This window comes from Pogoniulus pusillus, chromosome 28 (genome assembly GCF_015220805.1).
Source record: "Pogoniulus pusillus isolate bPogPus1 chromosome 28, bPogPus1.pri, whole genome shotgun sequence".
NCBI lineage: Eukaryota > Metazoa > Chordata > Aves > Piciformes > Lybiidae > Pogoniulus > Pogoniulus pusillus.
The window spans coordinates 11,258,346-11,285,468 of record NC_087291.1 but is presented as its reverse complement, the minus strand read 5'-3'; the positions used below and the strand labels follow the sequence as shown (position 1 = coordinate 11,285,468).

The 27,123-nt window shown below is 39.6% G+C and overlaps 1 protein-coding gene across 15 annotated transcripts in view; it reads left to right on the top strand.

Annotated features, from left to right (window-relative positions):
* HDAC9 (histone deacetylase 9) overlaps nt 1-27,123 on the top strand; it is a 465,174-nt gene that overhangs the window by 209,746 nt on the left and 228,305 nt on the right. For 9 of the 15 annotated variants that reach the window (XM_064167147.1, XM_064167144.1, XM_064167145.1 and 6 more), the window contains 3 exons: nt 21,771-22,012; nt 22,917-23,067; nt 25,218-25,344. In XM_064167147.1, coding sequence (XP_064023217.1) covers nt 21,771-22,012; nt 22,917-23,067; nt 25,218-25,344 — 520 coding nt within the window. The remainder of the gene's footprint in view (nt 1-21,770; nt 22,013-22,916; nt 23,068-25,217; nt 25,345-27,123) is intronic. The other 6 variants (XM_064167142.1, XM_064167154.1, XM_064167141.1 and 3 more) reach the window with 3 other exon arrangements.

Genomic DNA, 27,123 nt, shown 5'->3' with positions numbered 1-27,123 from the left:
GTTGACAGTCAGTGTGGATTTTGCATGTAGTCTCTGGGATGTTGGGTTCCTGAGACTGGATGACTGTGGTAGAGGTATGTTGACCTTCCAACAAGGCATGTGCCTGTCACAGTGTACCTTACCTCCTTTCTTGCCCTTTCTCATAGGCAACGTTGATACTTCTGCTTATCTTTGTGAGTGTATGGTTGTATGTACTAGAATTTGTCATGGTGGGAACAACTGCTGTCTCACTGAAAGAGGCATCTCATTTACTCATTTTTGTGAACATCTGGCCAGTATAATGCCTTTGGTAAAACCACAGTTTCTGTGTGTTAAAAGTTGGAGAACTGTGCAGATAACCTCAAGAGTTCGTCTGCAGTGAGTGTGCTCCGTTTCAGAGCTCAGCTGTTTCAGTTCTTGGCTGCCGTAGGCTGACTCTGAACCTGGATCCAAGTACTGAAAGGACATCTGTCATTTCTGTGCTCAGTTACTTCTTCATGCTTTCCCTGGGTAGGAAAGAGAAAAACCTGACAGGATAAACTGGAGCGTTGAGTTTGTGTTGATGACTAGGAACTGAGGTTTAGAAGTTAAGCACAGGGAATGCAGTGAGAAGTTAGAGAAGAGATGAGAGGAAAAAGCTCTTGGAAAAAAAACCCAAATATTTGTGATTCGGTATTTGGTGTAGACTAACAATCTGTAACTGTTTTTTCCTGTTGTATGTTTTCTAGAAGTTAGTGCCAATTTAAAATGAATTAGTGTATTCTGCTTAAATATATCTCTGTGCTATCGATTAACTTTTAAATTCAGTTCACTTCATTCAAAATAAAATGCAAATAGCATTAGCAGAGTTGAGTACTTAGTAGCAATATTGAAAAAAAAACCCCTGCATATTGCATAAAAATGGATTTACTACAGATGTGTAAGAATTCTGTTGAGCAAGATGCTCTTAGAGCATGTCAGTTGGATTCTGCATGAATGAACAAACATCTCTGAAGGAAATCTGTAACAAGTTTCAACTGGCAATTGATCTTTGATAATATTTATGGTTTCTGCATTCCCACTGCATGGTTTCCTTCTGAACAGCATGGCTGTGGCATCCTGGCCAGTGACTGAAAACCAGCCACATAGGAAATCTTTTTTACTCCTTTAAGAGGTGTGTCTAATGGGGACCTTCATGCGAATGCATTTGAATCTGTACACAATAGCAGTCAATCTCATACTGATACCAAGTGCTCATTAAGAATTTGGGCTGCAAGTTGTAAGTCTGTGTAAGACTCCACAAAACATTAATTTCTTGATGCTCTGCATATTCTTTATTTTCTTCCTGAGAAAAACACAGAAGGGAATTAAGTTTTGCTGTACTTTGAGTCCTCAGTTCCTCCTCTGTAAGTCTGTTTATGAATGCTCACACCAGACATACTAGAACTGTAGCTGTTGCTATTTGGATAGGTTTTCCACTCCTGTCCCTTTCTTTCTGCTTTATGGACAGGACAGAAAGCAAGAGAAGAAGGAATGAGCAATAAGTTGCTGCAAAGGAAAAGCTGCTATTCTGAAACTGTATGATTAAGAGAAGCAAGTGTTTGATATATGTTGTATTTTCTGTGGTAAATATATTGAACTTTATAAGATGGTAAGAGGTATTAAGGTATCAAAGAAAGTGCCACCAGTTAGAAGTGTGACAAATATGTGCCTACTTTCTTCTTGTTTATTTGGGGTCATGCTCTTCCTCCTTACATTTCTCTTAAAGACCTTCAAAAAGACAGGGGCAGAAGAATGATGTGTCCAAAGTATGGAACTCAGGAGGAGGCAGACAGCCTGAATGGCTTTATTTTGCACCCTTTAGGAAAGTAGTTAGGATTTGGTGGTGAATGGCAAGGTGCCATAACCTGTCTGGTGCCTATCCCTCTCCAGATAGATGTGGAAGAGCTGTGCAGCTAGTGTCCTCAAGACCATGCTGTGGTTTTAGCCATTCATCAACAGGATTTCCTTAGGAAAATTAGGCTTGGAGGTACTGTATACCCAAATTGCCCTAGCTCTGACTATGTTTTCTAGGAACAGCAAGCCTCCTTTCCCTAGAGACTTCCTCCAGCTCTGTGTGGTCTCTCACCCAGTACTAGGAATGATCAGGAATATCTAGTCTTTATTTTATTGTAGGCATGTGTCACAGGAATGTTCTCACAACCCACATAAAAATGTTGCTGTTTTCTGACTTTTTCCTCTCTTAAGGTATAGAAATGTATTGCAGAAGGCAATAGAGCTATGTCAGAGATGCATGCTGTGCTCTGCAATGACATGAGCTCATTAAACACTCATGGCAGCTGATCTATACTGATGGAGGGAGACTTCCCACATGTTGAACACAGGCACAATCAGTACTTGTGCCCGAAATCATTGTTTTCCACCTGTCCAGCATAATCTCTTCCTAATGCCTATGACCTATTTTTAAATCTTTGTCTTTATAGCTGCTTATGTGCAGTATTTATAGAAACACCACTGAAATGGTCAGTAACAGACAGGCAGATAACAGCCACATGGCTCTCCCCATTTTGTGATGCCCTCCTAAAATAAACAGTGGTACAACTATTTGTTGTGAATACTTAATACTCACTGGAAGAAATCATATCTTTGATTTGTCCACAAAGAGCTGCAGTGCTCTGAATTAATTTCACTCAGCTTCTGCTGTCATTTGCATACCTGTCTGAGCAAAGGATAACTGCTCTGTATCTTGCACAGAGCTGACTGCTCTGTTAACTGTAGTTTGCCATCGAAACTGCAAACAAAAATGTGGTGGGAAAATCCTGCCTGCAGATGAAAGTGCTTGTAAATGAAACGTGCCATGCAACAGGATGGTCAGATTACGGACCATTTTTTAAGCTTTCAAAGAGTTTTGTAATGGAGATGATATTAAGTTGCACACAAACTACGCTGCAGTTAGTAAGACCCAGCTGTTTGCTAACAGCATAACAAATAACAAACCATAGCAGTTTAATCCAATGAGGGATTAATTAATGTGATGTGAAAAGCAAATCTTGTGGCGGTTTTCAGAAGGAAAACTGACATTAGAGTAGAGTTTCATATATATAACATTGCATTGTAGATTTTTTTACTGAAGGATTATGCAATAGTCACAAACATCTGAGGAAAGGTGCAGTTTAAAACCCAGGCAGACATTTTGTAAGATTGGTTTCAGAGATGGCAAATTCTTGTGTATCAATCTAAATACTGACATGTAGTAGCAGGCAAATTTTTGGTGCAGTCGTGAGGGTTTAGTATGTGTATGTGCAAATATATATGTCCTGATAAGGGACGTTACAAAATGTCCTTAAGGCTTAGGTTGTGCACTCAGTATTAATAAAGGTAGCATCTGCCAGTAGATTTGTGACTGCTGTTGCTCTGGTGTGTCCCTAAAGAGAGAGGGAGAACAGAAAAGAGGCTCCAGCTTGGCCACATTGTGTAGATCAGTCACCCTTTTTTGAAGATGCCAAGCAGTGCTACTTTTAGGGGACTGCTGTAGCCTGGAATGTACTGAAAGGTTGACTCTTCTGAGAACACGGGCCAAAGGGGGCAAGAGAAAGGTCAGAAATTAATGTGAAAGGCAAGAGTTTTATTTCAACCACCTTTTGTAGCTGAAAATACTTTAAAATCCTTTAAAAATGTACATCTGTTTGACTGAAGGCCCACCCTATTTTTACATGCGATGAGGTTAAATGCATGACTTCCCTCAAGTGCCTTTTCACCCATTTAAGCTTTTCTTTCCAGATAAATGATCTGTTGTATCAAAATGTGCTTCTCACAGCAGAATCATAGATCAGCACAATTGTGTTAAATGGCTATTGGGCTAAGAGTAGTGTTGCACTGGTGAGTGCTTATGGTAAGGATTAACAGGCAGCTGAAGTTGGCCAAAGTTGTGGGCAAAACCTGTGGGAACTCCAAGTGAAAGCACTAGGTATTTACTTGTGATACTTACATCTTTAGGCTGAAGAGAGACTTAAAACTTACTGTCCTGTAACTATCACATCAGCAGGGTACTGTCAGCTGGCACATCTGACGATTGGCAGACCAGGACTATTTCAGTCCAGGTTCCCCAAGCTTACAAGTCTGCATTGGACAGTGGTTCATTAAAGGCATGAGCCTTACAGCAGCAGCTTGTTGTCCTTTTCCATTACCCTGTCTTACTAAATTCTGAGAAGTTGTCGTGCTCTGTCCCCTCTTTTCCAGTACACATATGGGAACTTCATCTGCTCTGTGCCCCTTATGGGTAACAAAGGAAGAAATTACTTCATTTATTGCCTTGTCTTATTGTGTGTACAGGTGCCATGAAACCAGTTGTAAGCAGGAATGTCCCGGGAGAGAATGCCAACCAGAGTCTTAGAAAGACCAAAAGCATGACTTCTACTGCTCTCTCCTTACCTTACCTGCTCCATACTGTGCCAAGTTGTCCAATGGGGAATGGCAGAATAGAGGGCACAGTAGGGAAATCAGTGTGTCGGGGAGGGGAGCAGAGGTTTGCCTCGCACTGCAGATCCCTCCTCACCCCATTGCCCCTAGTACAGAACCCCAGTGGCAGGCAGCATCAGCAAAGCAGTTTAGCTGCCCTGTGGCTGGTGGGCTGAGATTTCTTGCCAGATGGTTTTCTTTACTTAGATTGAAACTAGTGAAAGACAATTAGCTTCATATTGGTAACTGCCTTTCACAGACTGCAAGAACAGGCACTAAAACGGCTGGGAGTTTGCTACTGAGAGTTGTCAATATGAGTTATCATGGGCTATTTTTCGATCTCAAGTGGTGTTCCTGTGCTGTAAGAGTTGTGCTTAGTGTAAGAGTGGTTTATCTTTGCTGGTTGAAGGCTATTCCCAAGGTACTAGGCTACCTGACTTCATCAGTTTTAAAAGAGTGTTCCTAGAGTGTTAATTGGATTAATTGTATTAAATGCAGGATTATATTTTACTAGCTAAGTGTGGGATGTAGAATTCTTACTCATACCTGAAGAAATAATTCCACATGCTTGCAGCTTGCACAGCTCCTGCTTGTTTCATAGTGCTCATACTCACTTCTTATGGGCTCTGATAATATACAGGGGTTTGTTAAGGCAATCAGGACTGTCGCTGAGGATATCTCATGTGCCTGTCATTAAGACTGCAACCACATGTACTGAGAGTGACTTCAGCCGGTGTCTCACCCCCTTTCATAAAACAAGACCAGTGCTCCTCCTTTTTTTCTGGAGAGAGGACAGTGACAGCAGATCTGTGATGGTCTGCACCCCACTTGGAAGGGCTGTCAAGAACTGCTGGGAGAGGAGATGTGCAGCTTGCGCACAGCATGGAGCTGCTTAGCTCCCTGGGGTGTCATTTTAAGCTCTTTGCAGATCTAGGAATAATGGTTATACTTGAGCCATTTTCCTCTAGCTTTTAATTGGCTGGAATGTTATGTAAGAGCAAATGCTGTGTTCTAGCATGATCGAATGGATCCTTGTTTTGCAGCATAGCCTTGCAGTGTCCATTTTTAATCTAGCTCTATGTATATCTAAAGTTAAAATGTAGATTTCAGAAATCTCAGATGAGATGGGGTTTTTTTTAGCTTGCTTGGTTTAGACCCAGAGCTTCTGCAGATGTTGTATTGCTTTCTAGATTATTCATTTCAGTGGCACACAGAGACGCAGTGGAGGTTATGTTATGGCCACAGAGGTGTTTTGAGAAGAAACCTGCAAGGGTTTGTGTTTTTGCTCTTCTCTTTTATGGCAGTGCAAACTTCAGGTTCCAGAAAAGCTAAGAACATTCTGTGTTAGCATATGCAGGTATTTCTATGCATTAATCATTCTACTCAGGAGCTCCAGTAGCATGTTGATACTTCTGTACTCTAGAGACCGTGGTCAGTCCCTGGTGCCCAAGGTTGGGTTGAAGACTGGAACCACAGTCATTTAGCAGGAAGTTTATACTGGTTCAGACTGTGCCTTGGAATATTGGGTAGCCTACTGTGGAAAAGGAAACCACAGGCAAAGGATGAAAGCTGCTCTGTGTGCCCATGCCAACATATACCACTAGTTCAACGACCCTACTAGTGAAGTTTCCCAGTGAGAGGAGGTACCAGCAAATGGTACTTAAAGAGTAGTACCTGAAGCTGATGGTGAAGAGCTTATAAAAAGCATGGGAAGGTAGCAAAACAGAGAGTATGTGTTCATAACATGTTAAAAAAATCTGAATCTCACTACATAATCTCCTTAAATCTGATTGTGTTTGGGGTTTTCATTCTTTGCTCTTTTTTTGCTGCCTGTGCTGTGGTCCTTTATGGTTTTTTTAAGAAGGTTTTTATATATTTGAACTTCATTTTTTTTTCCTGAAGGTATTGCAGTATGAAATAGGGCATAGGCATTTAGTTTAAGCAGAAGACAAGAGTAGTAACTCTGAATTTGTGGGAAGCAGATTCCCTTCACTCTGCTGGGTTCTCTTAGGCAAGTACAATATATCATCTTTAAGTTGCTTTAAGATCTAGCTCACTGCATTGGAGGAAGGAAGAAGTGTTTGTAATCCAACGTGACAGTAATAGGTGAACGGACAATCGTTTATCATGAAATAGCTGCAGATCTGTTTCTTGGAAGAGGCTCAAGTTTGGACATTTATTTATGAGTGGGAAATTGGAAACTGTTTATAGTGTACTACAATTACTCACTTTTTTAAATCACCCTTTTTTACTTTCTTCTCTCCTTTTTGCCAAATTCCTGATAAGATCAGTAGGTATTGAAAGGCTAACTGCATTGGTGCCCAGCTTTGAAGATTCTGGAGGGTTTTTTCCCCCTCTGGAAACAATACTGTACATGCTTTATAGAAATGTCTTGCTTTCTTGAGACATATTTGTGTCTTTCTACCCTTTGTTATATGACTCTCAGTTAGAAACAGGAACTGTGAAATGTGCTGAGAAATAAATAGTTCTCTTCTTAAATAGACATTATCAAGGAAGAACAGAGGAAGTGAATTGTGCGAATTCTTAGAACCGAGTAACGTTTATTTCAGAGCTCACTTTTCAGGTCAGAATGGCTTTAGCTCTGCAAGTGAGTTACTTCTTTTCTCTCTCTTTTTGATAGTGGTAATGGGGAAATTTGTGATGGCAGTTCTTGCAGTTGAGAGGCTGCGGCTATTTGACTGTATCTACCAGTTTGATATTAAAACTGGAAAAGCCAGCAGAGTTTTAAGCCAGAGTGGGCACTACACTGAAGCTTGTGTCATGTTAGCCTGCCTGCTGTCACCAGAATAATCTCATTGCTGTAGCAGTGCTTGGAACTTGGAAGCATGTGGAACCAAACACACACATGGGGAAAACATGCCCTAAAAGGCCTCAGCAGAAGGCTCTATTTAAAGTGCTGGAACGTTTAGTGGTTAATTTTCCATCTACTCTTCTTCTTTCACTGATGGAAACATGATCAGCAGGTCCACACTGGAAGGGCAGAAGATAACTCTGAAGAGAGTTAATGTCACTTGGAGCTCTCAGAAATGGTTGAAATGAGCACTAGTTTTTCTACCTGCTGTGCTCTGGAGTAGTTCCACGTGAGCAACTATTTTTCAGGAACAAACCAAATTCTAAAGATCTTTTCTGTAGTTTTCACACAGGTGCTCTTTTAGGATATTTGGACTGTAGCAGATAACTGTATCAAGCTGCCAGATTTTTTACTCTGTTCTGGAACTTCAGGCCCTTTAGCCAGAGTTATGAGTGATTGGCAAGATTTTGTAAGTATCTTGAGATGGTTGTAGGAGGTCATCACTGGATGAAAGTCATCAGGTTCTGTTTCAGTGGATTTTATTGAGGGTTTGAATAGCTATTAATATTCTAACTGTATATCTGAATTTGTAATTCCTGCATACAGGAATTAGCAGAATTTCCAATTGCCAGTCATAATCTCCATTTTTTCATTTCAGTAAGCTCAATTTTCAGTAGGTGTCAGCAAAAAATATGTCAGTTTGAAAAAATGAAAAGGGTAAAGATATTTCATTTGATCTTTAAGTATTTTTTGTTATTGTTAACTGTTCACTGAAATAGTTTCCCCTTGTCACCAGAAATGGTGATCCCTCCCAATAGCACTGGTGAGATCATATAATCATAGGAACAACCAGGTTGGAAGAGATCTCCAAGATCATCCAGTCCAACCTAGCACCCAGCCCTGTCCAATCAACTAGACCATGGCACTAAGTGCCTCATCCAGTCCTTCTTTGAACATCTCCAGGAACGGCAACTCCACCACCTCCCTAGGCAGCCCATTCCAATGCCAATCACTCTCTCTAGCAAGAACTTCCTCCTAACATCCAGCCTTTACCTCCCCTGGCACAACTTGAGACTGTGTCCCCTTGTTCTGTTGCTGGTTGCCTGGAAGAAGAGACCAATCCCCACCTGGCTACAGTGTCCCTTCAGGTAATTGTAGACATCAATGAGGTCACCCCTGAGCCTCCTCTTCTGCAGGCTGAAGAACAGCACCTTACGCCACAACACTATGTTGCCACTATTGTATCATATCATACATTGCATACAGCCATACATAGCATTGTTAACTAACAAAGAAATCCTTGGTCTCCCTGTTCCAAGGAGTGCAGGATCTATAGTTGTTCTGCCTTGTGACCTCCAGTCATACAGCTTTATGGCATTTAATTTCCACATGATTTTAGGGGTGAGTGATAAATATAGCATGCCACTGTGTGAAGTCAGCCTCCTTGTAATTCAATGGTGAGATCTCAACAACTTCACCCCAGGCCCCAGCTGGTCTCCCCTTTATCAGAATGTCCTCTAAGATGAGGTGAAGCAAGCTTTATAAAAGATGGTGCACATTCTGGAAATGGATAAATTAAGAGGGTAGTGGAGAGGGACATTGGATTGTTTCCCCTTTTGCAAGAAAGATCATATGCTAATTTTTATCATCTCTGGCATGGAAGCTGAGACAGTCATTTTACCTGTATTCAAAAGGCATTTAAAACAAATCCTTGAGAAGTCCTTTTGCATGCACCTTGACTATCAGTTTAATACTTTTTTATTGCTCTGGTATATGTAAGTGTGATCAGAAGTTAAATGGAATGTTACAGGTGTAGAAATGATCTCTTTCTGAACCAAGAGCTATTCAGTTTGTCACTTTGGGACTTCAAGTTGTGGAGAAAGTGAAAGGTAACAGTTCTGGGTATCAGCTTTGCTTTGTGGTGTTTCATCAGGTGCATAGCTCTCAATTTACAGAATGCTATTTATATACTTGGCACAAGTGAAATCAGTGGCATCTCCATTGTGTATTTTTCCAGACTGCTTTTCCTTCAGGCTGACTAACTCTTAGTCATTCTCTCTGTATTTATGATATGTCCAGACCCTATTATTCTTGCACTTTCTGCAGCGTTCTTCTGTCCACAGTGATGAGCACCATGTTCTCTCAGTGTTCATTTGATTAATTAAACTTCACAGTCAGAGAGTATGCTGGGCCAAGGTTTGCTACAGGGAAATTTGTAACAGTGTAGAAATTTCAGTTCAGGTATTCACCATCATTTCCTAATTAAGGGAAGAAAACTAAACACTAGGAGATCTAAAAATTAGTATAAATAACCTCATTAGCCAAAATAAATTCCAGCTTAACTCTTAAGAAATAGCAGTGTGCATGGCATAAATATAAATAGCCATAGGATGTGAAGCTGTACTTTTGGGGACACATAGAAAGTATCTGCATTTTGTTCTTAATTTATGCTTCAGTATAATATTTTAAATAAGCTAAAACTATTGAAAATCACTTCTGGTAGCTTTTCAAATGCTTTTAGTAAGAAAAAGGAAGCTGAAAATTAGATTACTGCAGTCAGGAAGAATTGTTTAAATTTCTATGAAAGATACAGATTATACTGAACAGAATGTGGTAAGGGGTGGTGCTGCTGCAACTCAGATGTTGTGATGAAAATCTTAGGATCCAGCCTTCATCAGTGCGTTAGTGAGGAGGTTTCAGCTTAAACTCCAATTTATCTCTTGTTAAAGGGAACATGTTGATTAACTCTGCATTGCACCAAGCTCTCAGTGCTTTCCCTTAAAATCAGTATTGCAGCCTTTCCATGGCAGACCTTGACTAAGCTCTCTACCTCCTTTCCCTAGTGCCCAGTGTAGTAGTTCTACAACATACTGCTAATGCTACCTCACCGATCAAAACAAGTTCCTCTTAAATTGAGGAAACTGAGGACTTACTTTCCTCTGGCCTCTTGTATTGCAGGATTGTAGTCTGCATTGACATTTCCAGTCAGGTTCAAAAGCTCAGTTAACAGGACTAAATATTCTTCTTATTGCAGTGTGCTAAGATTTGTTCATCTTAGGTTTGATGAGAGGGAACTTCTACCCCAAGTGATTCATGTGTTCAGTGGAGGATGGGGTTTCAGTATGACTAAGGTATATTTAAATGATTAGGTTGAGATTCTCAAAGGACCCTGAGAGTTTCTTGAAGAGTAATTTTGAGTGCTAGACTCCATTCAAGCAGTCATTGTGCTGTGCATGTTCCAGGCCTGATCTACAGATTTCTTAAACTTGAATTTGGAATTTGAGAAGAGTTTCCTCTGAGTTTTGTAGGCTGCTTTAAAGGAAATCTAATTTCTGGGAAAACTTGCTTAAGAAATAACCTTTCATTTGAGACCTAAAGAATGGCCACTGACTTCATTGACTTTCTGCATGTTAGATGAATCCAGATGAAGAGAAACAACCACTCCACTAGTAAGTAATGGACCTACTGTAACAAGGAGAACCAAAAATAGCTTTTGTATTTCCAGTTTTCTGAACTGTGATTGCTAACTGCCACTAGAATTGTGTAGAATTTTTCTATAGCTGTTGTTTCTTTTGACAGATTAATTTCTTAGAAGTGTTTAATTTCATTAGTTTTTGGAATATTACAGAATGCAGAACCATTTTTCAGTACTTATTTGGAATAAGAGTCTTGGAAAACTCCAGCTAATGTGCTGAGAAAGTTAGCATCATCTTAATAGTTTGATTTTACAGTACTGAAAAATTACAAAGACAAGTGTTTGACAAAGTGAACAGAAATGTACATATCTTTCCTACAGTCACCATCATAAATCTGTATCACCACTTGCTGATTAAGGTGACTAAATCATAAATAAACTGAAGAAAGCCTGAAACAGATTTAAGAATATGGAAGTGACTTGAGCTGAGATAAAGACTCCCAGTGAGTGGGATAGGGATAGGAATGTCATTATGTTAATTATTGGGGTTTGTTCCTTAAAATCTTATTTTTCTAAAGCCATACAGGAGAAGAAAATAAGAGTTCTGTTAATGAACACTTAAAGCAGACAAAAAAAGGATTTTCTTAATGAAGAGAACCCACAATAAACTTTGTTTTCGCTGTGTTTGGGCTCCATATGTATCTGGATATAAGCAGTATTACTTGTGAGTGATTTCATCCCTTGGCAGTGCTTTTTCTCTTCATTCTAATGTTTTAATTGACCTGAAAAAACCAGATTGACTCCCTCTGGTGGTTGAAATCCTATCTCTGCATCCTGGAGGGAGCCTCTCAGAGATCCCTTCAGTCTGGAGAGCACAAATCATGAATAGTTTCTAAGTTCAGTGTTGCATCATTATAGAAAACCAGCAGTAACTTTTCTTTCTGCTATGCAGAGTGCAGGGTAAGTGGTAAGTTGCTTTTGCTATCTGCAATCTTTTGAGTTAGGGCAGATGTTTACAGCATGTGTTTTCAAGGAATCAAAGAACACAGTCAAAACAAACACAAATCTGAACACCATAGGATTGAAGTCATTTACGGTGGTGAAAAGAAAAAAACAGGCAAGGATAACTTTAAATAAATAGTGTAATAGTGATGATACTAAGTAGCATGTGGCACAATTACCTGAACAAGATGATACATACCTACCTTAGGATTTTTTTTCAGCTCAAAAAGATTGGATTTTTGGAAGTAACAATCTAAAAGTTTATCTTTGCTGAGATGTCCATTTTTTTATCAAATGAAAGAGTTCTGCAACATTTAGATTGCATCTGTGAGTCTGGGATGTCTGTCTTGGTTTTTTTTTGAGTAATTCTTCCAAATCCCAAAGGGCAGAATATGAGAGAGAGACTTTTTGTGATTACTTGCTGCAAATGGCTATGGTTTGGATCCATACATTATAAACCCACAACTGTCTTCACATTAATGAGATAGAAATACAGAAAAAAAATCTGGAAGACTGGCATTTCCTTGCTTCTGAGTTCATAGTGCTTTCTGTACATTTTATGTAATCTCTTTTGCTGGAGTGCCTGCCTTATGTAATGCCTTGCTAATGGAAATGAGGCCATCTGCATGGTAGTCAAGGTTGTTCTCTGAAAGACATACTTTGTCTGCAGCCTAAAATAGATTAAATCAAGACCTTTAAAACCTTCATAACCCTTTCATCAAGCTGAGAGGAGTATTCCTGAGAAACTCCTTACTGTCTTTACAGCAGCCCATCTTCTCTGTCTGTTGACATTGTTGTCCATCCAGCTTTGAGGCTTGACTGCTGTATAACATTCCCACCAGCTGTATTGCCATTGTTTGTCCCTTTTCATATTCCACCACTGAATTCAGTTCTGCAGTATAGTAAACTCTACCTTCTTTTCTTTCCATTGTCATTAGGACCATATCAAACTCAAGGTGGCCCTAGGCAGCCTGATGTACATAGAGGTGTCCCTGATTACTGCAGGGCCATTGACAAGATAAACTTTGAGGGTCCCTTCCAACCCAATGCAATCTGTGAATCTGTGTGCATCTTACCCTTTCCCTGCCAGTTATCAGATCCAGCAGTAGACTTCTGGAAACTGGTAAACCAGTCATCTAGTTGTATTTATTAATTTTAACTCAGTCATGGTGTAAATATACTAAGTGTTTTATGTGAGCAGAAGGTGGCAAACTCCCCTGAGTATACTGCAGAGCAAGACAACATGGTACAAAGGGAAGCAGAATAGAAAATGTTCTACATAAATATATATTTTCTAATGAACATCTGCAATTGTTAATTTTGCATAGGATACATAAGAATTTTATGTCTGACCTAATATAGTAAGTAGTAAGTGTTGCCAGTCTCTGACTCACATCTTCTCATTAGAAAGATTATTTATTGTTCTCTTCCTATTGGAGTTTTTCCCATTCTCTGTGCAATATTTCAGTTCAGCCCTCTCTTTTTTCTGTGCTTGGGACCAGAAGCATTTGTTACCATGTGCTTGTCAAAAATCAGGATATGCTATAAATATATATTGAAAATGCTGAAATATTGGAGGGGCTTTCTTGATTTCCTTAGTATAAAACAGGGGTTGTGAGCTTCGTAAGCTACATTTACATGATGGATTTTGCTGTGCAGTAAAAAAAAAAATTAAAAAGCAACCCCTAAATATTATAATACTTTGTGAAACACAGAGCTCCAAAAAGTAATAAATAAATAATTTAAACTAACAAACAAACAAGGAAAAAAACCCAAAACCCATGTGAAAGACCCTCCAACAAAACCTCCAACCTAGGAACTGTAAAATATTCTTTTTGATAGATTTTTTTGGGTCAGTCATCTTTTGCCAACAGTTCCTTGGAAGATTTGCACTGTATCTTACCTTCCAAGGATTTCATATGGAGCAGTGGCTGTCACACCCCTGAAATAGCAAAGCTATTTGGGGATACATGTTCAGCAAACCTCTACCCACTGTTTAATTTGCCTGGAGCATGCTGGCCTGTGATACTTCAAGATACACCTGCTGGCACATCCCAGTGGTAACTGTTCACCTTTGATACCCACATTTCAAGGAGGCACTTCTTCCTCTCTCTTCTTTCACTGTGTCATCGATTTAGGATTAGAATAGTGATATTCTCACTTTTGGCAACTATTCAGCAGGTGTAAACTCAACATTATTACCAACATGCCTGCAGTGTTCTCAGGTGGAGAAGATAATAAGCAGAAGCAAGTGAAAACTGTACTCTTGGGTGTATTTGGTACCGCTTGTAGCTGCCTCATGTTGTCTATGACCTGGAGATGTGGTGAATCTATAGTAAGTCTCTAGAACCCCTTATGGTGCCCTTTCAGTCATCCATAGCAACCTGGGGGACTTTGTGTACTGTGTTAGTGGATAATAATACTGATACAATTAAAAGCACATTGACTTTCTTAGGTGTGTGTAGCATCTTACCATTACAGGTGTTTTAAAAATGGAGGTGAGAGGAGCCTGTTGTATTGTGTCTGCTCTTTGCTTTTGCTTAGGGAAATGGTATGATAGGATATGATGCAAGTGTTACATATGGTGCAAGTGCATGCACACAGATTTAGATCACACATGCTTTCATTGTAATTAATTTTAAAGCTTTAATAAAGTGACTGGCAGGTTGTGGTAAGCTGGCATCTACTGATTCAGTAGATGCAGCAGCAAGCTGAGCCTACTTAGTTCTGCAACCACTAAGTGGTGCTGCTCCCAAGTCAAACCTATTTTGGCATCTTTGATATGATCTCACCAACAGTGGTACTGAGTACCTCTGTGCACTGATATACAGCCAAGATAATGCTATTTTACATTTCTGGTGTATGCATGCCATGGAGTGGGCACAGGATCAATTAGGCTAACTCATTGGTATGTATCAGCAGTGTAATTGACATTGATATGTTACCATTATTTAGTGATAGCACCAGTGTGTCTTGGACTTTAGAGCTGAGAAGAAAGGTACATAGGAGTTTTACATTTTTATGTGCGTTTATCTTTGTCCTCTTTTTATCTTGCCCATAACTGTGGTATCTAGAATTTAGGATATTTAGATTCCTTTTATCAAAAGGACATTTTCCAGAAAGCAAAACTATGCCTGTGTGCCCATGGGTGTAAGGAATGTGTGTGTAAAAGTTTGCCCAGATGACATATAAGTAAAGTAATTCAGAAGCCCAAATCTAGCTCAGCTTGGATTTCTTGATAACAGATCATCTCAGGTTTGAGTTTAAAAGCATTTCGTACTCTGATGTGATTTACTGGGAGCATTTGCCTTAATTCCTGTGACAGAAGTGGTTGGCCTGATTATTTCCATGAACTGTGGCAGGCTCGTAAGTAGAACTTTAACTTGGCTGTTCAGTAGAGAAGAAAGAGCAAACACTGTAACACTGAAAAAGTTCTTGGCTGTAACAAATTAGATGGCATTTATGTTTGTGTTTGTTATGACTGTTTGGCTCAAAAGCCTATTTGCAGAGAATGAATCTGATTTTAGTAAATCAATATAATAAAGCCTTTGATTTTCTACAAAAGTCAGCTAGCTGTAACTTCAAGTGTTGGTATTTCAAGGCCTCTCACTGATATTTTAGAAGTTTGTGGTTGGTTGAGTTTCCTTTCCAGGCCCTGGGGAAATAAGAGAATGGTAAATTGAAGCCCAGATCACTGTTTGCATTTATTTTACTTCTCATTATGACATGTATGCAAACACTTAAAAGAAATAGGGAAGAGGTATAATCATGATAAGATTCCTTTTATAGAACAAAGGGGAATACATTTCTAGCCTAATTTATTACACTTCCCCTTAATACTATAAACTCAGTTGAGTGCCTCATCAGGTTTGACGTTTCACTTGTACTTCTAATCCAGTGATAGTACTGTTTAAAACAACTACTGACTCTTAGAGGATAATCCAAGAAAATAGCTAGAAAATATTCTTTTCTGTTTTGAACTGTGTCTTAGTTTCTTGTGCTTTTCCTTCCAAAGCAAGGAAGTTTTTAAAGAACAAATTGCAGCCAGGTACTTAACCGCTATAAAAAGTCATCATGTTGCCTTGGGGAAAAAAAAAGTTATATGTGCATTTACTGTTTTCTTTCTACTTCCCTCACTTGTGACAGCTAGAATCTGGAATATGATGGAAGACATACAATTAATCCAAAATACTTATTAACATTCAATGAAATTTAAGTGACACTTACATGCATCCTTTAGCATAATTGTGAGAGAAGAGAAAAAAAATCTTCAGATTTTAAATACTGGAAAAAAAGTTGTCATCCTAAACCTGCTTGCTTTTGTCACCATATCAAAATGAGAATCTCTCAGGGCTGTCTTCTTCACCCTTACGAGAGAGGTTCTGCATCAAGCTTCTCAGGTGGCATAAAGAAGCTTTGTCTACACTGAAGTTAACAGAGGAATGACAGATGATGCCAGCTGAGAATTGGAAGTACAAGACCTGAGCCACCAGAGCTGGGATGATAAAAGCATCCCATGGGAGGTAACCTAACCTTTCACAGTTTATTGATCATTTGGCTTGTACTTGAGATGTCACAGATTAGTCTCAAAATTTCATCTTCCCACTCCTGCAGCCTGCCACGCAGGTCTTGCTTCCTCCAGAAAGCCATGAGCCACCTCCTCTGGGAAATGGGCTCCAGATTAGGAGATTTTTCTGCTAGTTTGAACAGTGAACAATTGCTGCAGTAGTTTTCGTGCCAGACTCCATCCTCTTTAGTCATGGCTATTCAAAACCCCATTGCTGACTTAATTTTCCCAGCATCCTCAGAAGGGACACCTTGCTTCTTTGTTGGCTCTTTATTTATGCTTTGGCCTCACTGCTCCTTTAGCAGTGTGCCAGTGCTGCTCTTAGATTACAGAGTGAACAATGCTCTTTTAATGCTGCTTCCCAGCACAGAAAGCTCAGAAACTTCGTTTTCTTTTCTTGTGCTTCGTGTCTGGATGGCTGCTCATGTCTTACTGCTTGGCTGGTCCTTTTTTTCCCATCTCTTACCAGTTACTTTGTGTCTCACCTGCCTGCCAAAGTTTCCCTCCTACCCTCTGTTCCTTACTCTTGCAACTTTCAGCCTCTCGTAGTACTTTGCTTTTTTCAATCTTTTCAAACTTTTTTTTTCAATCTATGTTCAAAGACACTGCTACAGCTTCTCAGGTATCAGTGCTTTTCAAGTCTTGAGTGAGATAGCACATAAAACTGGAATATTCTAGGTTTAAACTGGAGTGTAAATGTCAAGTATTGTCTTTATTGAAGGAATCTTCCACTCTTCCCACCTTTCCTCTTTTCTGTAAGTTCATTAGTGCTCTGATTATGTTGTGATTGATGGATAATCTGCAAAAAGGAAGGTTTTTCACTTTATGTGAATGAAGAGGCCAAAGGGAGGCAGTTTCTTTTACAGTAAAATGTGCAAAACTGTTCTGGTTTGTTTTTCATTTTATGACAAGCATATGAAAACTATGAAAAGTGCTGTATAAGTTAATAATAACTTCAGGTGGGCTCTGTTTTGTAGAGCAGAGTTCAAAAGAGTACCACTACTATAAACAGCTCTCCCATTCTCTCTTTCCTTTGTAATAATTCACTGAGTTGATTTCTGGGCTGAAGTGTGTCCATTTCTTGGCTGAATGATTCATCTAGATTTTACTTGTTTTGGTGTGCATTCAGGAATGTGCTTTTATTGCCTAATACTGAAATTGCTAGTTGGAGGAGCTTGTCATCTGTCTCTTGTCAGATGCAATTTTACTTTGGCATTCCAACTTTTGTAGTCTTCCTTGCTTACTTCATAAACCTTAACTACTTCTCTAGTAAAAGGCTACCTTGGATGACCAAGGCAGAAAGAACCTTTCTGACTTCATGACCTGTTTCTCTCTGCAGCTTTTCCTTCTGTCCAACAGGATAGCTGAGAAACATTTTTAGTAAAGGGTTAACTTAAGTCCCTGCACTTACAGCAAAATCACACAGCTCCTCTAATGAAAGAAATACAAATGTACCAGGTGAGATGCTCTCTGTAGCACATCTCCTACAATTTTTTTTCATGGCTTTTCCAATAAAGAGTGGTGACTCTTCAGCTGATTGCAGCATATTTTGTTCAAGTTCCTGTTTTCAAAGATGTCATAAATAACTACCAAGAAAGGTAACTGCCAACAAAAAAGGAAGATTGCCCCTCTTGGGAGGTGATGGTAAGAAAGTGGATGCTCTATTTTCTGTGTTTTCCTTCAGCACTTGTGATCCAGAAGATTTGTGTATTATAATACACCAGAAAATGAAACTAGTCATGAGAAACAAAGCTTGAAATGCCATCTCTTAGTGAAAGACAGCTTTTCAGTGATTCCTATTAAAGAATGGTTTCAAAAAGCAAAGCCTCAGGGTTAAAACAAGCTCTTTAACTTCTTTTTATATATGCTTCAAGCACCTAAATCTAGCCAACAAGCATGTAGTTTTGCAAGTATCTTATTTTCTTTCCACAGAATGTCTGAAGCACTGCAAGAAGCACCATCTATGGAATAGAATTGATATGGACTCTCTTCTGAGACTGTTCTTGATGTTATGCTTCAAGAAAAAGGCAATCAAGTGTGTAGGGAAAATAAATACATAGGCCTTTTGCACTGCGTTTCAGCTGAAAATGAGTATTTTTCTACTCAGATTTTGGTGAATTTCCTGTAATTGCTAAGCTTTCAGTAACGTTTCAGCCTGCTACTGTGTTCACCACAGCTTGCATGAGCTCAAACAGTTTGTTTTTATATTTAACCCTAGAGAGGAGTCCCAGGCTTGCTCTGTAGTCATCAGAGCTGTTGGGAAGAATGTGTTCCAGACCGCAGTGGAGAGAGTGCTCAGAATTGTGCCTTCTACAACCTCACCCCATTGTTGATACTGGAAATCATGCAAAAACATGTCTCATTGAAGTGAAGTTAGCCTTTTTCAGTTGCTGATAAATAGCTTTTTCTTTATCCATCCTTTTCTCTCTTGGGCTAGTATCTTGATGAGTCCTGTTGTTAAGGTCTCAAATCCTGTTCCTTTTATTATTTGAAAGTTGAGGGCACTGATGAGGATATTGTTTTTCTTCCTGAAAAATACAAATATATGTGTAGAGGGAGTGAAAAGATGTAAAAAACCCTGACAAGAATACATATCCTTCATCACCTTTGCTCTCCACAGTTGTGTTGTGGTGAGGGTGGACACTTCAGCTAAACGCCAAAGCTTTTAGCAACACTGACTCTGATTCTTTGCTCCATTACACGCTTTTCACACTGATATAACTCCATGGGGCTGGTTTGTCTCTTTCTATCAGCTGGTAACAAAAAAGAGGAGTGTTTAAGGCCTGTGCCAGTAGGACAGCCTAACAGACAGCAGCAAACCGTTTGGTGAGTTTAGTTACTTGTTTAGAACAACTTCATTGTTGAAGTTGACTTCTACCCAGTTAACTATCAGCTGTTAGAGTTTGAAGACAATATTTATCCCCAAAAATCAGTCACTGCTCGGTCAGCAGTTAGTGTTGGTGGTAACCTTCCTGTGAAGCAAAATTTATGCCAGGAAATAAATTCTTGCCTTTATTTGTCAGTAAACATTGGCATTTAGATGACATGAAAAATTATGAATTCGTTCCTGTGGATTTAAGTCTCTAGAGCTATGCTCATGCTTTTTTCTCCCACATTAAGGAATGAGATAAAGCTGAACTTGCTGAAGTAGATACTCTACTTGATAATGTGTATCTTAACAAGCAGTGTCTGATTTCAATTGTACATTTTCCTAGTAGTGGAAAGAAACTTCTGTTAGGAAAATCTGGAGGATTTCCACCTTCTGGATCTCTCTGGTCCTCCTGGAGAACTCTGTGGCTTTCTTAAGTTAACCTGGGCCAAACCGCCTTCCCTCATGGGAAAGTGAAGAAGTGGGATGCTCATTCAAAGCTACACACTTTAGTCAGCCTGAGCCTCCATGCAGACCTGGAGAGCTTGGTTTGTAGCTAGCATCTGCAAACTAAACTTCAAGGTTCAATTTGCAGACACTACTGTGAACCAAACTCTTGCAAGATTCAATTTGCAAACACTGTTGTGAACCAAACCCTTGCAGGGTTCAGTTTGCAAACACTATTGTGAACCAGACCCTGCAGGGTTTGCTGAGATCCAGTTACTATTATTGCTCCTAGTAAGGCTTATTCTCCTGACACAGAAGATGTAAGAAAATCCATCCCTGCACTTTAAACATGATAAGCTTTTGTCACCTACAATGCAATAATGGTAAGGATAGAAGAGCGCTGATGATAAGATTGCGACTTGCAGGCAGTGAGCTGTTGTCCAAGCAGAGGAGACTTATCTGGAGGGCCAGTCAGCCTACACGGCTTGCTGTCAGTTTGCTGATTGCCATTTCTCTCCGAGTTTGATGAAATATTCATGTCCTTGCTCTGCTCTCTGCAAGCACTATTGATTTCTTGTATAAACGCAGCTATATTTAGTCTAGACAAATGGAATGTGGATTGCTGCTGAATAAATGGGATGAAAGGCCGGGGGGGTTGCCTGTCCATTTCTCTTGCTCTGTGGCAATTATTTATAATCAAGAGTAGTTTTTGTACGTTAAGGGTGATTTTTTATAATTTAGTGGATTAGTCTCAGAACAAAACTAAGCACTTAGGCATGGTCATTCAGCTGGGATAGCAAGTTAGGAAGGCAAATTATGCTCTGAGGTTTACAATCACAGTTATGAGCATTTAAACCCCAAAACAAACCCATGACCAACCAAACAAAAAAACATGGAAAATTATATGTTCCCAGAATCTTGAGAAGAATATGGTCAGTAAGAGATTTGTTGTCCTGTCTCTTCTTTTTGGTAAAACTTTTCACTGATAGATTTGATTGTACAGTTAGAATTCAGTATTTTGCAGATTCAACTTCTGGTACTTTAGTTTTACTGCTTCTTGGTAGTATATTTCTGTTTCCTTTTGGTTTTCTCATTGAAAACAAATACAGCTGTAGCAGAGCAGCAGAAGAGAATATGTTCAAAATCTTGGTCTCTGCTCATTTGCAACAGCATGTTTGTTTTCAACAACAATAACTAATAATCTTATTTTCTAATGGAGATAGTAGAGCATAGGAACAGGAGTTGAATGTGTTTGTGTTCCACTGTCCTCTCGTGGATGGAATCAGAACTGCTGAGTTTTAGCAGAGACCCTCAACTGCTGTTTATTTTCTTCTTGTAGAAATGTTGCTTACCAGTTTTCTGTTCTTTTGAAGCAGAGAAAGTCACACTGTCTCGTCCCTTATTGTGGAAACCTGACCTTTACAAGTGTTGTAGTGAAAATCATCAAATCTCTCTCCTCTGCTGCTTTTTAGACCCATTTAAAGAGATAGAAAAAAGACAAGATTCTTCATTAAGTATTTAGTGCTGGATGAAGAATATATGCACCATTGCAGCAACAAATTGGAATATTTTAAGACGTTTTCATTTACTTGTAAGCAGTATGCAGTGTGCTATGCTTAACCCACTCCAGGCATGGTGGTTACTTTCCAAAAAGCTGCAGTAAAACTTCTGTGTGTCAGATCATTTTCTTGTTATTGTCTACATGCTATGTCTTTGCCAGGTACGTTCATGTGGAGTAGGTATTGGGTGGTTGTTCATGTTCATTTCTCCCCTATGTCTGAGCTAGAGGATCAGCTCAAATGGCCACAAACACCATCCTCAGCAAATCTCTTGCGCAGTGAGAACTGGAAGGTCTCTCTGTTAGACTGCAAAAGTGCTCTTGAGTGTTTGTTGTGAAGCATTAATAGTGCCTAGGAGATTCTCACTAAATATTGCGCACAGTGTTAGGTTATGAGAGGGTTTTAGAACCCGATTGCTTGTTAGTGTGTTTAACAGATTGTTAATCTGGTGGTATTTTTACAGAGGATGGAAAGAAAGTGCTAAAATAATTTGTAAGACCTCCAGCTGCCGGTGGGAATGTTTGAAGTTTGCATACAGTGTAGGTTGCATTAGTTGTTTTGTCAGATTTGTATGCTGAAGCAGGCTTTGGGTGAAATTGGTCTTATCCCCACTAGGAATGATGTCTGTTCTCCTTCTCCATTTATCTTTAATATACATACTTTTTGTTGTTTTCTTCCCACAGTGGATGTGAAGTCAGAGGTTCCCGTGGGATTAGAGCCTATCTCACCATTAGACTTGCGAACTGATCTCAGGATGATGGTTCCCATGGTGGACCCAATTATGCGTGAAAAGCAGCTACAGCAGGAACTACTTCTGATCCAGCAGCAGCAGCAGATTCAGAAACAACTGCTGATTGCAGAATTTCAGAAGCAGCATGAAAATCTGACCCGCCAGCATCAGGCCCAGCTCCAGGAGCACATAAAGGTAGCAACATTTTTCATTTATCCCTCACTTCATCTGCAAACTGAATATGCTCAGGCAGACATGAAAAGGCAACGTGCCTGAAAGGTTCATTGTGGCTGAAAGATGGTGTTTGAGTGCTTATTTCTCTGTATTTGGGTGACACAAGCCTTTTTGAGCAAAACTCTAGCACCTATCAGTGAGTTGCTCAGTGCAGACCAAGGCAGTGCTATGAGGATCAAGCTTCTGAAAGCACTACAGCCACAGATCAAGCTACCTGTTTTACAAAGCTCAGTTTTCAGCCAGACTTCAGTATGGCTGTTTTTGCTGCATCTACACGTTTGAGTGTATTAAAGGCTGTGTATTTGGGCTGCTGTTTGGGCCTGTGCTCACAAATGCATAATAATTGTATTTACATTTGTAAAACAGAGGCAGGCCCAGAAAGTGGTGCATTTTCACTCTTCTCTGAGCTGCCTCATATAATGGAAAAAGATTTATTGGATTACATGCACTGTGGTGGGATTGCTATAGTGGATTTCAATTTGGAATTTATGATCTTGCCTGTCTTTTAATTTTTTTTCTGATCTACTTGCCATTATGCTACTGTGCTGAGCTTCTGCTCGACGCAGCTGACAAGTGCAGTGGAGCAGAGCTGGGCAATGCACTGGCAAAGGAACCCTGTGCAGTTTCCAGGCATTTTTGCCAAAAGAGAAGGAAGTGAAACCAGAGCTGCAGGCTGCTACCTGACATTAGAATTCACTGTGACAACAGCCAGTAATGCTCAGTACTGCTTAGAATACTGAAGAAAGTCAGTTAAGAGTTTAAAAGAAGTGCAAGCATAATAGCAAACACTGCTACTCAGTTATTTAAGGGCCTTGTTTTAGGCACTTCAAACTGCCCTTTCTCATGTCTTTTTGTTTTGTGCAAGTTACAACAGGAACTCCTAGCCATTAAACAGCAGCAAGAACTCCTTGAAAAAGAACAGAAACTGGAGCAGCAGAGACAAGAGCAGGAACTGGAGAGGCATCGCAGGGAACAACAGCTTCCTCCCCTCCGAGGCAAAGAAAGAGGCCGAGAAAGTAAGAGCCAATGGACTATGAATCCTAACAAGAAATTAATGTGTTCCCCTTTTCCTTCTCCCAGCCAGAGTGATGAACAGGAATCTGAAGCAGGCCTATTACTGTGTGAAATATGCAAGTGGAGAAGTCAAGACTATGCTAGCAGAATGGCAGGGCCACCTTCTGCAACAGAAACACATTGCTGGTTTGTGTGCAAACTTGGAGGATGTGTGCTTTGACAGACATGCCCCTCAAGCATGTAGTTCTTGTTATAAAAAAGGAAGGAATTTGAAAGTAAAGATTCATTTGAGGACTTCTTTCTGAAGAGCTCATTTTCCAGTACAGAAAGCACTACAAAACAGCAAAAAATGAAATTAGTTGCTGGTGAACTAATTTGAGCATTGTTTCAAGTCTGGAAATGTAATACTTAAAAATATCTTTGGCTGAGACTTCTAAATATTTTTGTTAGTACTTTTTCAAACTGCTTTGTGTTTGTTCTTGATGCCATTTCATGGTGCCCAACCAAGAGTTATTTCTAGCTCATTTATAGCTCTAAGCAAATGACAGACAGAAAGGGTACTGTTGGAATTTGGTGCTCACTAGAGGGAGACAGATACAAATAATTCTTCTTGGTGAGGTCAGTTTAAAAATCAGGTTGTAAAAACACATTGTGAAGGTGTTCAAAACGAAACCGCTGTGAACAGATACTGTTACTTGTCTGTTAAATGAGCTCAAGAATTAACTGACAAAGGCCAAAGGAGAAAAGCTGTGTGTTATGGTCTTGGGGATCACATGCTCCTGCCTTTTCTCTTGGTTCAAAAAGCTGCCAGTTGTAGGTGTACCATATAGTAGACTTAAAAATTAATGTATCCATAGTACTTCCAGTACTTGGGTGAATAATGAATCCATGAAAGCATCACCAGGCTATTAACCCAGCAGTGGGAGGGTGTCAGAAGCCGCAGAAACAAGAGGTTCCTGCAAGTAGTATGAAAAATCAGCCTGCATATAAACTGTTGGACTTTATTTGTACTCCTGCCAAAAGAAGAGCACTGATGTGAACTCAACAATTCCTTTCTCATTTTGGCTTGCTGGTTGGCTGTTGTATGTAGCAACCATTTGAGCAACATTTGTGATGACCCAGCCCCAGTGTTTGCTGATTATGATCTACTTAGTAAGTAAAGGAGAGAAGGAAGGTGTGAGGAGTCTGAAGCTGAGGAGTAGTAGAGGTATTTTATGGGAACTGGGTCATAGGCAGGGCATGCTTATCAACCAGCCATGTTGTGTCAGGGATGAGTAACAAAATACTTGAAGTATCAGAATGCCTTACTTTCAAAGAAATTTATTTTTTCTCCCCTCTTTTTTTTCACTCTTAATGGAAAACTGAAAGTAGACTTTTCTCCTTCATGTTTTTTTTATAATGAAAAATAGTATGACTGTGAGTAGCGAAGTAAGTCCCACGCTACAGGTAGGAACTGGCAGTTTGACCTGACATTGACATGCCCTGCTTCTTGACAAGGCATTCACATGCCCTACTTCTTGTGTCATTCTCACCAAGGAAAGTCAGAATGCACTGTCTTCCTGGGATTGTGGGTTTTATGTTGTTTTTGTGACTGAGGGCTAAAGTTACCAACTAAGACTCCTGTTTCAAGCTTCTAACATCACAGGCACAGGCTCCACAGTGGCTTGAATAAAAAGGCGCATTGCTGATGCATTGTGGCATTCTGCTCATAACCAGAACAGTGTTCAGAGGGCAATTTTGTTGTGCTGTTGCTATTACTTTATTAAAAGGAAAAAAAGCTTTGTTTACTGCAGACTTAAAGTGACCTTTTGTCACTGTCTTTTTAGTTTTGTCCTTGATTTTGGATTTGGGAGTTACAAGGAAGTAATTTAAATTCTTTAGCTACAGCTGGCCCTGGATGAATGGTCTCATCTACTGTTGAAATGCTCCTTATGACTTCACTGAAGTTATGGCCAGCTTCAGTCTTCTACAGAGAAGCATTTCATCTGAATATTATCTCATTTTGACTGATAGCCACCAATATTTGTGTATAGTTTATGAACTTCCAGCAGCAAGACGCTGGCTCTTTTTTTCCTGCTTTAGTTTTTGTTTTGTTTAGAAATGTGGGGATTCTTAACTACAAGTAAGATATGTTTAATTCTGTGTGTCTTAGGGGCAGTGGCGAGTACAGAAGTGAAGCAGAAACTTCAGGAGTTCCTCTTGAGTAAATCGGCAACAAAAGACTCTCCAGCAAATGGGAAGAATCATTCCATGAGCCGCCACCCCAAGCTCTGGTACACGTATGTTCAGTATTAAGCTGTTTCCTTGTCTTGTTGAGGTATGCCTGAAAACTTGCCAGAATGCTTCTCCAGCAGAGATACTGAGAGTCTGCTTCCAGAGTAAGACAGAAGTTCAACCAGGAACTTAACCAAGTGCCACAAGTGTTAATTACTCTGGTTGAACTGATGAGCGCTCGTTGTTCAGTGATGAGATGAGAGCTACACAGACCAAGATGTTGTGAGAAATTTGGATAAACCTTCTATTTCAGGTGCTTCATCTCTTGATACTGTCAGAGATTTACAAAGATAACTCCTTGAAGTTTTGCTGTTAGAGCAACTTTGCTTGCTTTACTTGGATTTTTGAGTGAATTACAAAACTTGTTTCCTCTCGGAGAGATGCTGCTTTCCAGTGAAGTTACTTGAATAGTGCAAGTAACTCAGAGGGATTCTGAGAAAAATAGTGATCATTTGACATTTCTTACTCTGATGGGTTTTAGTATCCAAACCTGCATAGTTTTAAGTTGCCTTGGCCTTGATTAGAATCTACTTTAGACCATTGAAGCAAGTGGTTTTTAGAGTCATGTGATGAGCCTATGAACATTTCTAAAGTGTAGTTTTTACAGCTTTTATCTTTCTTTCTTTCTTTTTGTATTAATGAATTGCTCTTCAACTTCCTTATTACAGCAGACACCGAAGTCAGTCAAACTAAATGACTATCCTTTTGAAACACTTCAATGTTATGCCCAAAGTGGCCTTTGGTAGAACAAACAGAAATGAATATGGCACACCAAATTTCCATCTTGAACTTGTTTTTTTTTTTAAAGAGATACTGAAAGCTTGCCCTTGGAGTTTCCATTCTGAGCTAACCAGAGCATTGTAGTAAGATGATTTAATACATATAGTTATATTGTTTCTGGTGGAGATACAATACTTTGTTCTTCTTTTGTTTCCATATAATGTGTAAAATTCTCCTGAATATGTAAGATTTTTGGATTATGTGAGGTTAGTTCTGAGTCTTCAGGTGAGTGAGAACGAGGAGCTCTTCTGCTACAGTAGAGAAAGAAGTACTTCCTCTCATAGTAGTGCCCCTTTTGACAGAGACACATTGCTGATTGATGGCATGGCATTGGAAAGACAGAGCCTGTCAAAAGCTGAGTAGAATTGTCTTCACGTAATAAATGCTAAGTCTGAAAGTTTTTCTCCTTTCCCTCCTTTCCCTCCTAAATTGAAAAATCAACCAAACAAAAACCACCCTGTTTCTGAGCCAAATGATGCAATCTCTTTGAAATTTGCAGTTTCTGTGTCCAGGAAGATCTGCCCACACTATTTCCTTCATCCAGCAGTTGTCAGTAAGCCCTCCTCAGGTTGGAGCTTCTCTGCTGATGTGAGTGCTATGTGCTGCAGAGCAGTGTGCTCACAAAACTTATAAACTGAACTGAAAGGCAAGGTTTTTATCTGCCTTGTCCATTGAATAGTTTGCTTTATTTTTTCATCCTGGTTAGTGTTACACAAGCCTCCCCCCCCATTTTGATAGAAGAGGCTGGGTCAATGTACCTCTCTTTGTGTGTGATAAACAGGGCTTAAATGGCTTTTCCCATGCCTCAGCCGTCTATATTAAAATGCAACAATCTGAAGTGGTCAGCTCCCCAAACTGGTGACAGATCCTGTCTGTAGGTCAACATGACTCTTCTCCTATGTGACTTTTATAATAAGTGCAAAAAGTGTGTTCTTGGGAATCCCAAGGAGTTCCATAACTTGCTGTAGAAGTGAAATTGGTTACATGAGCCTGTGGTTTGTGCA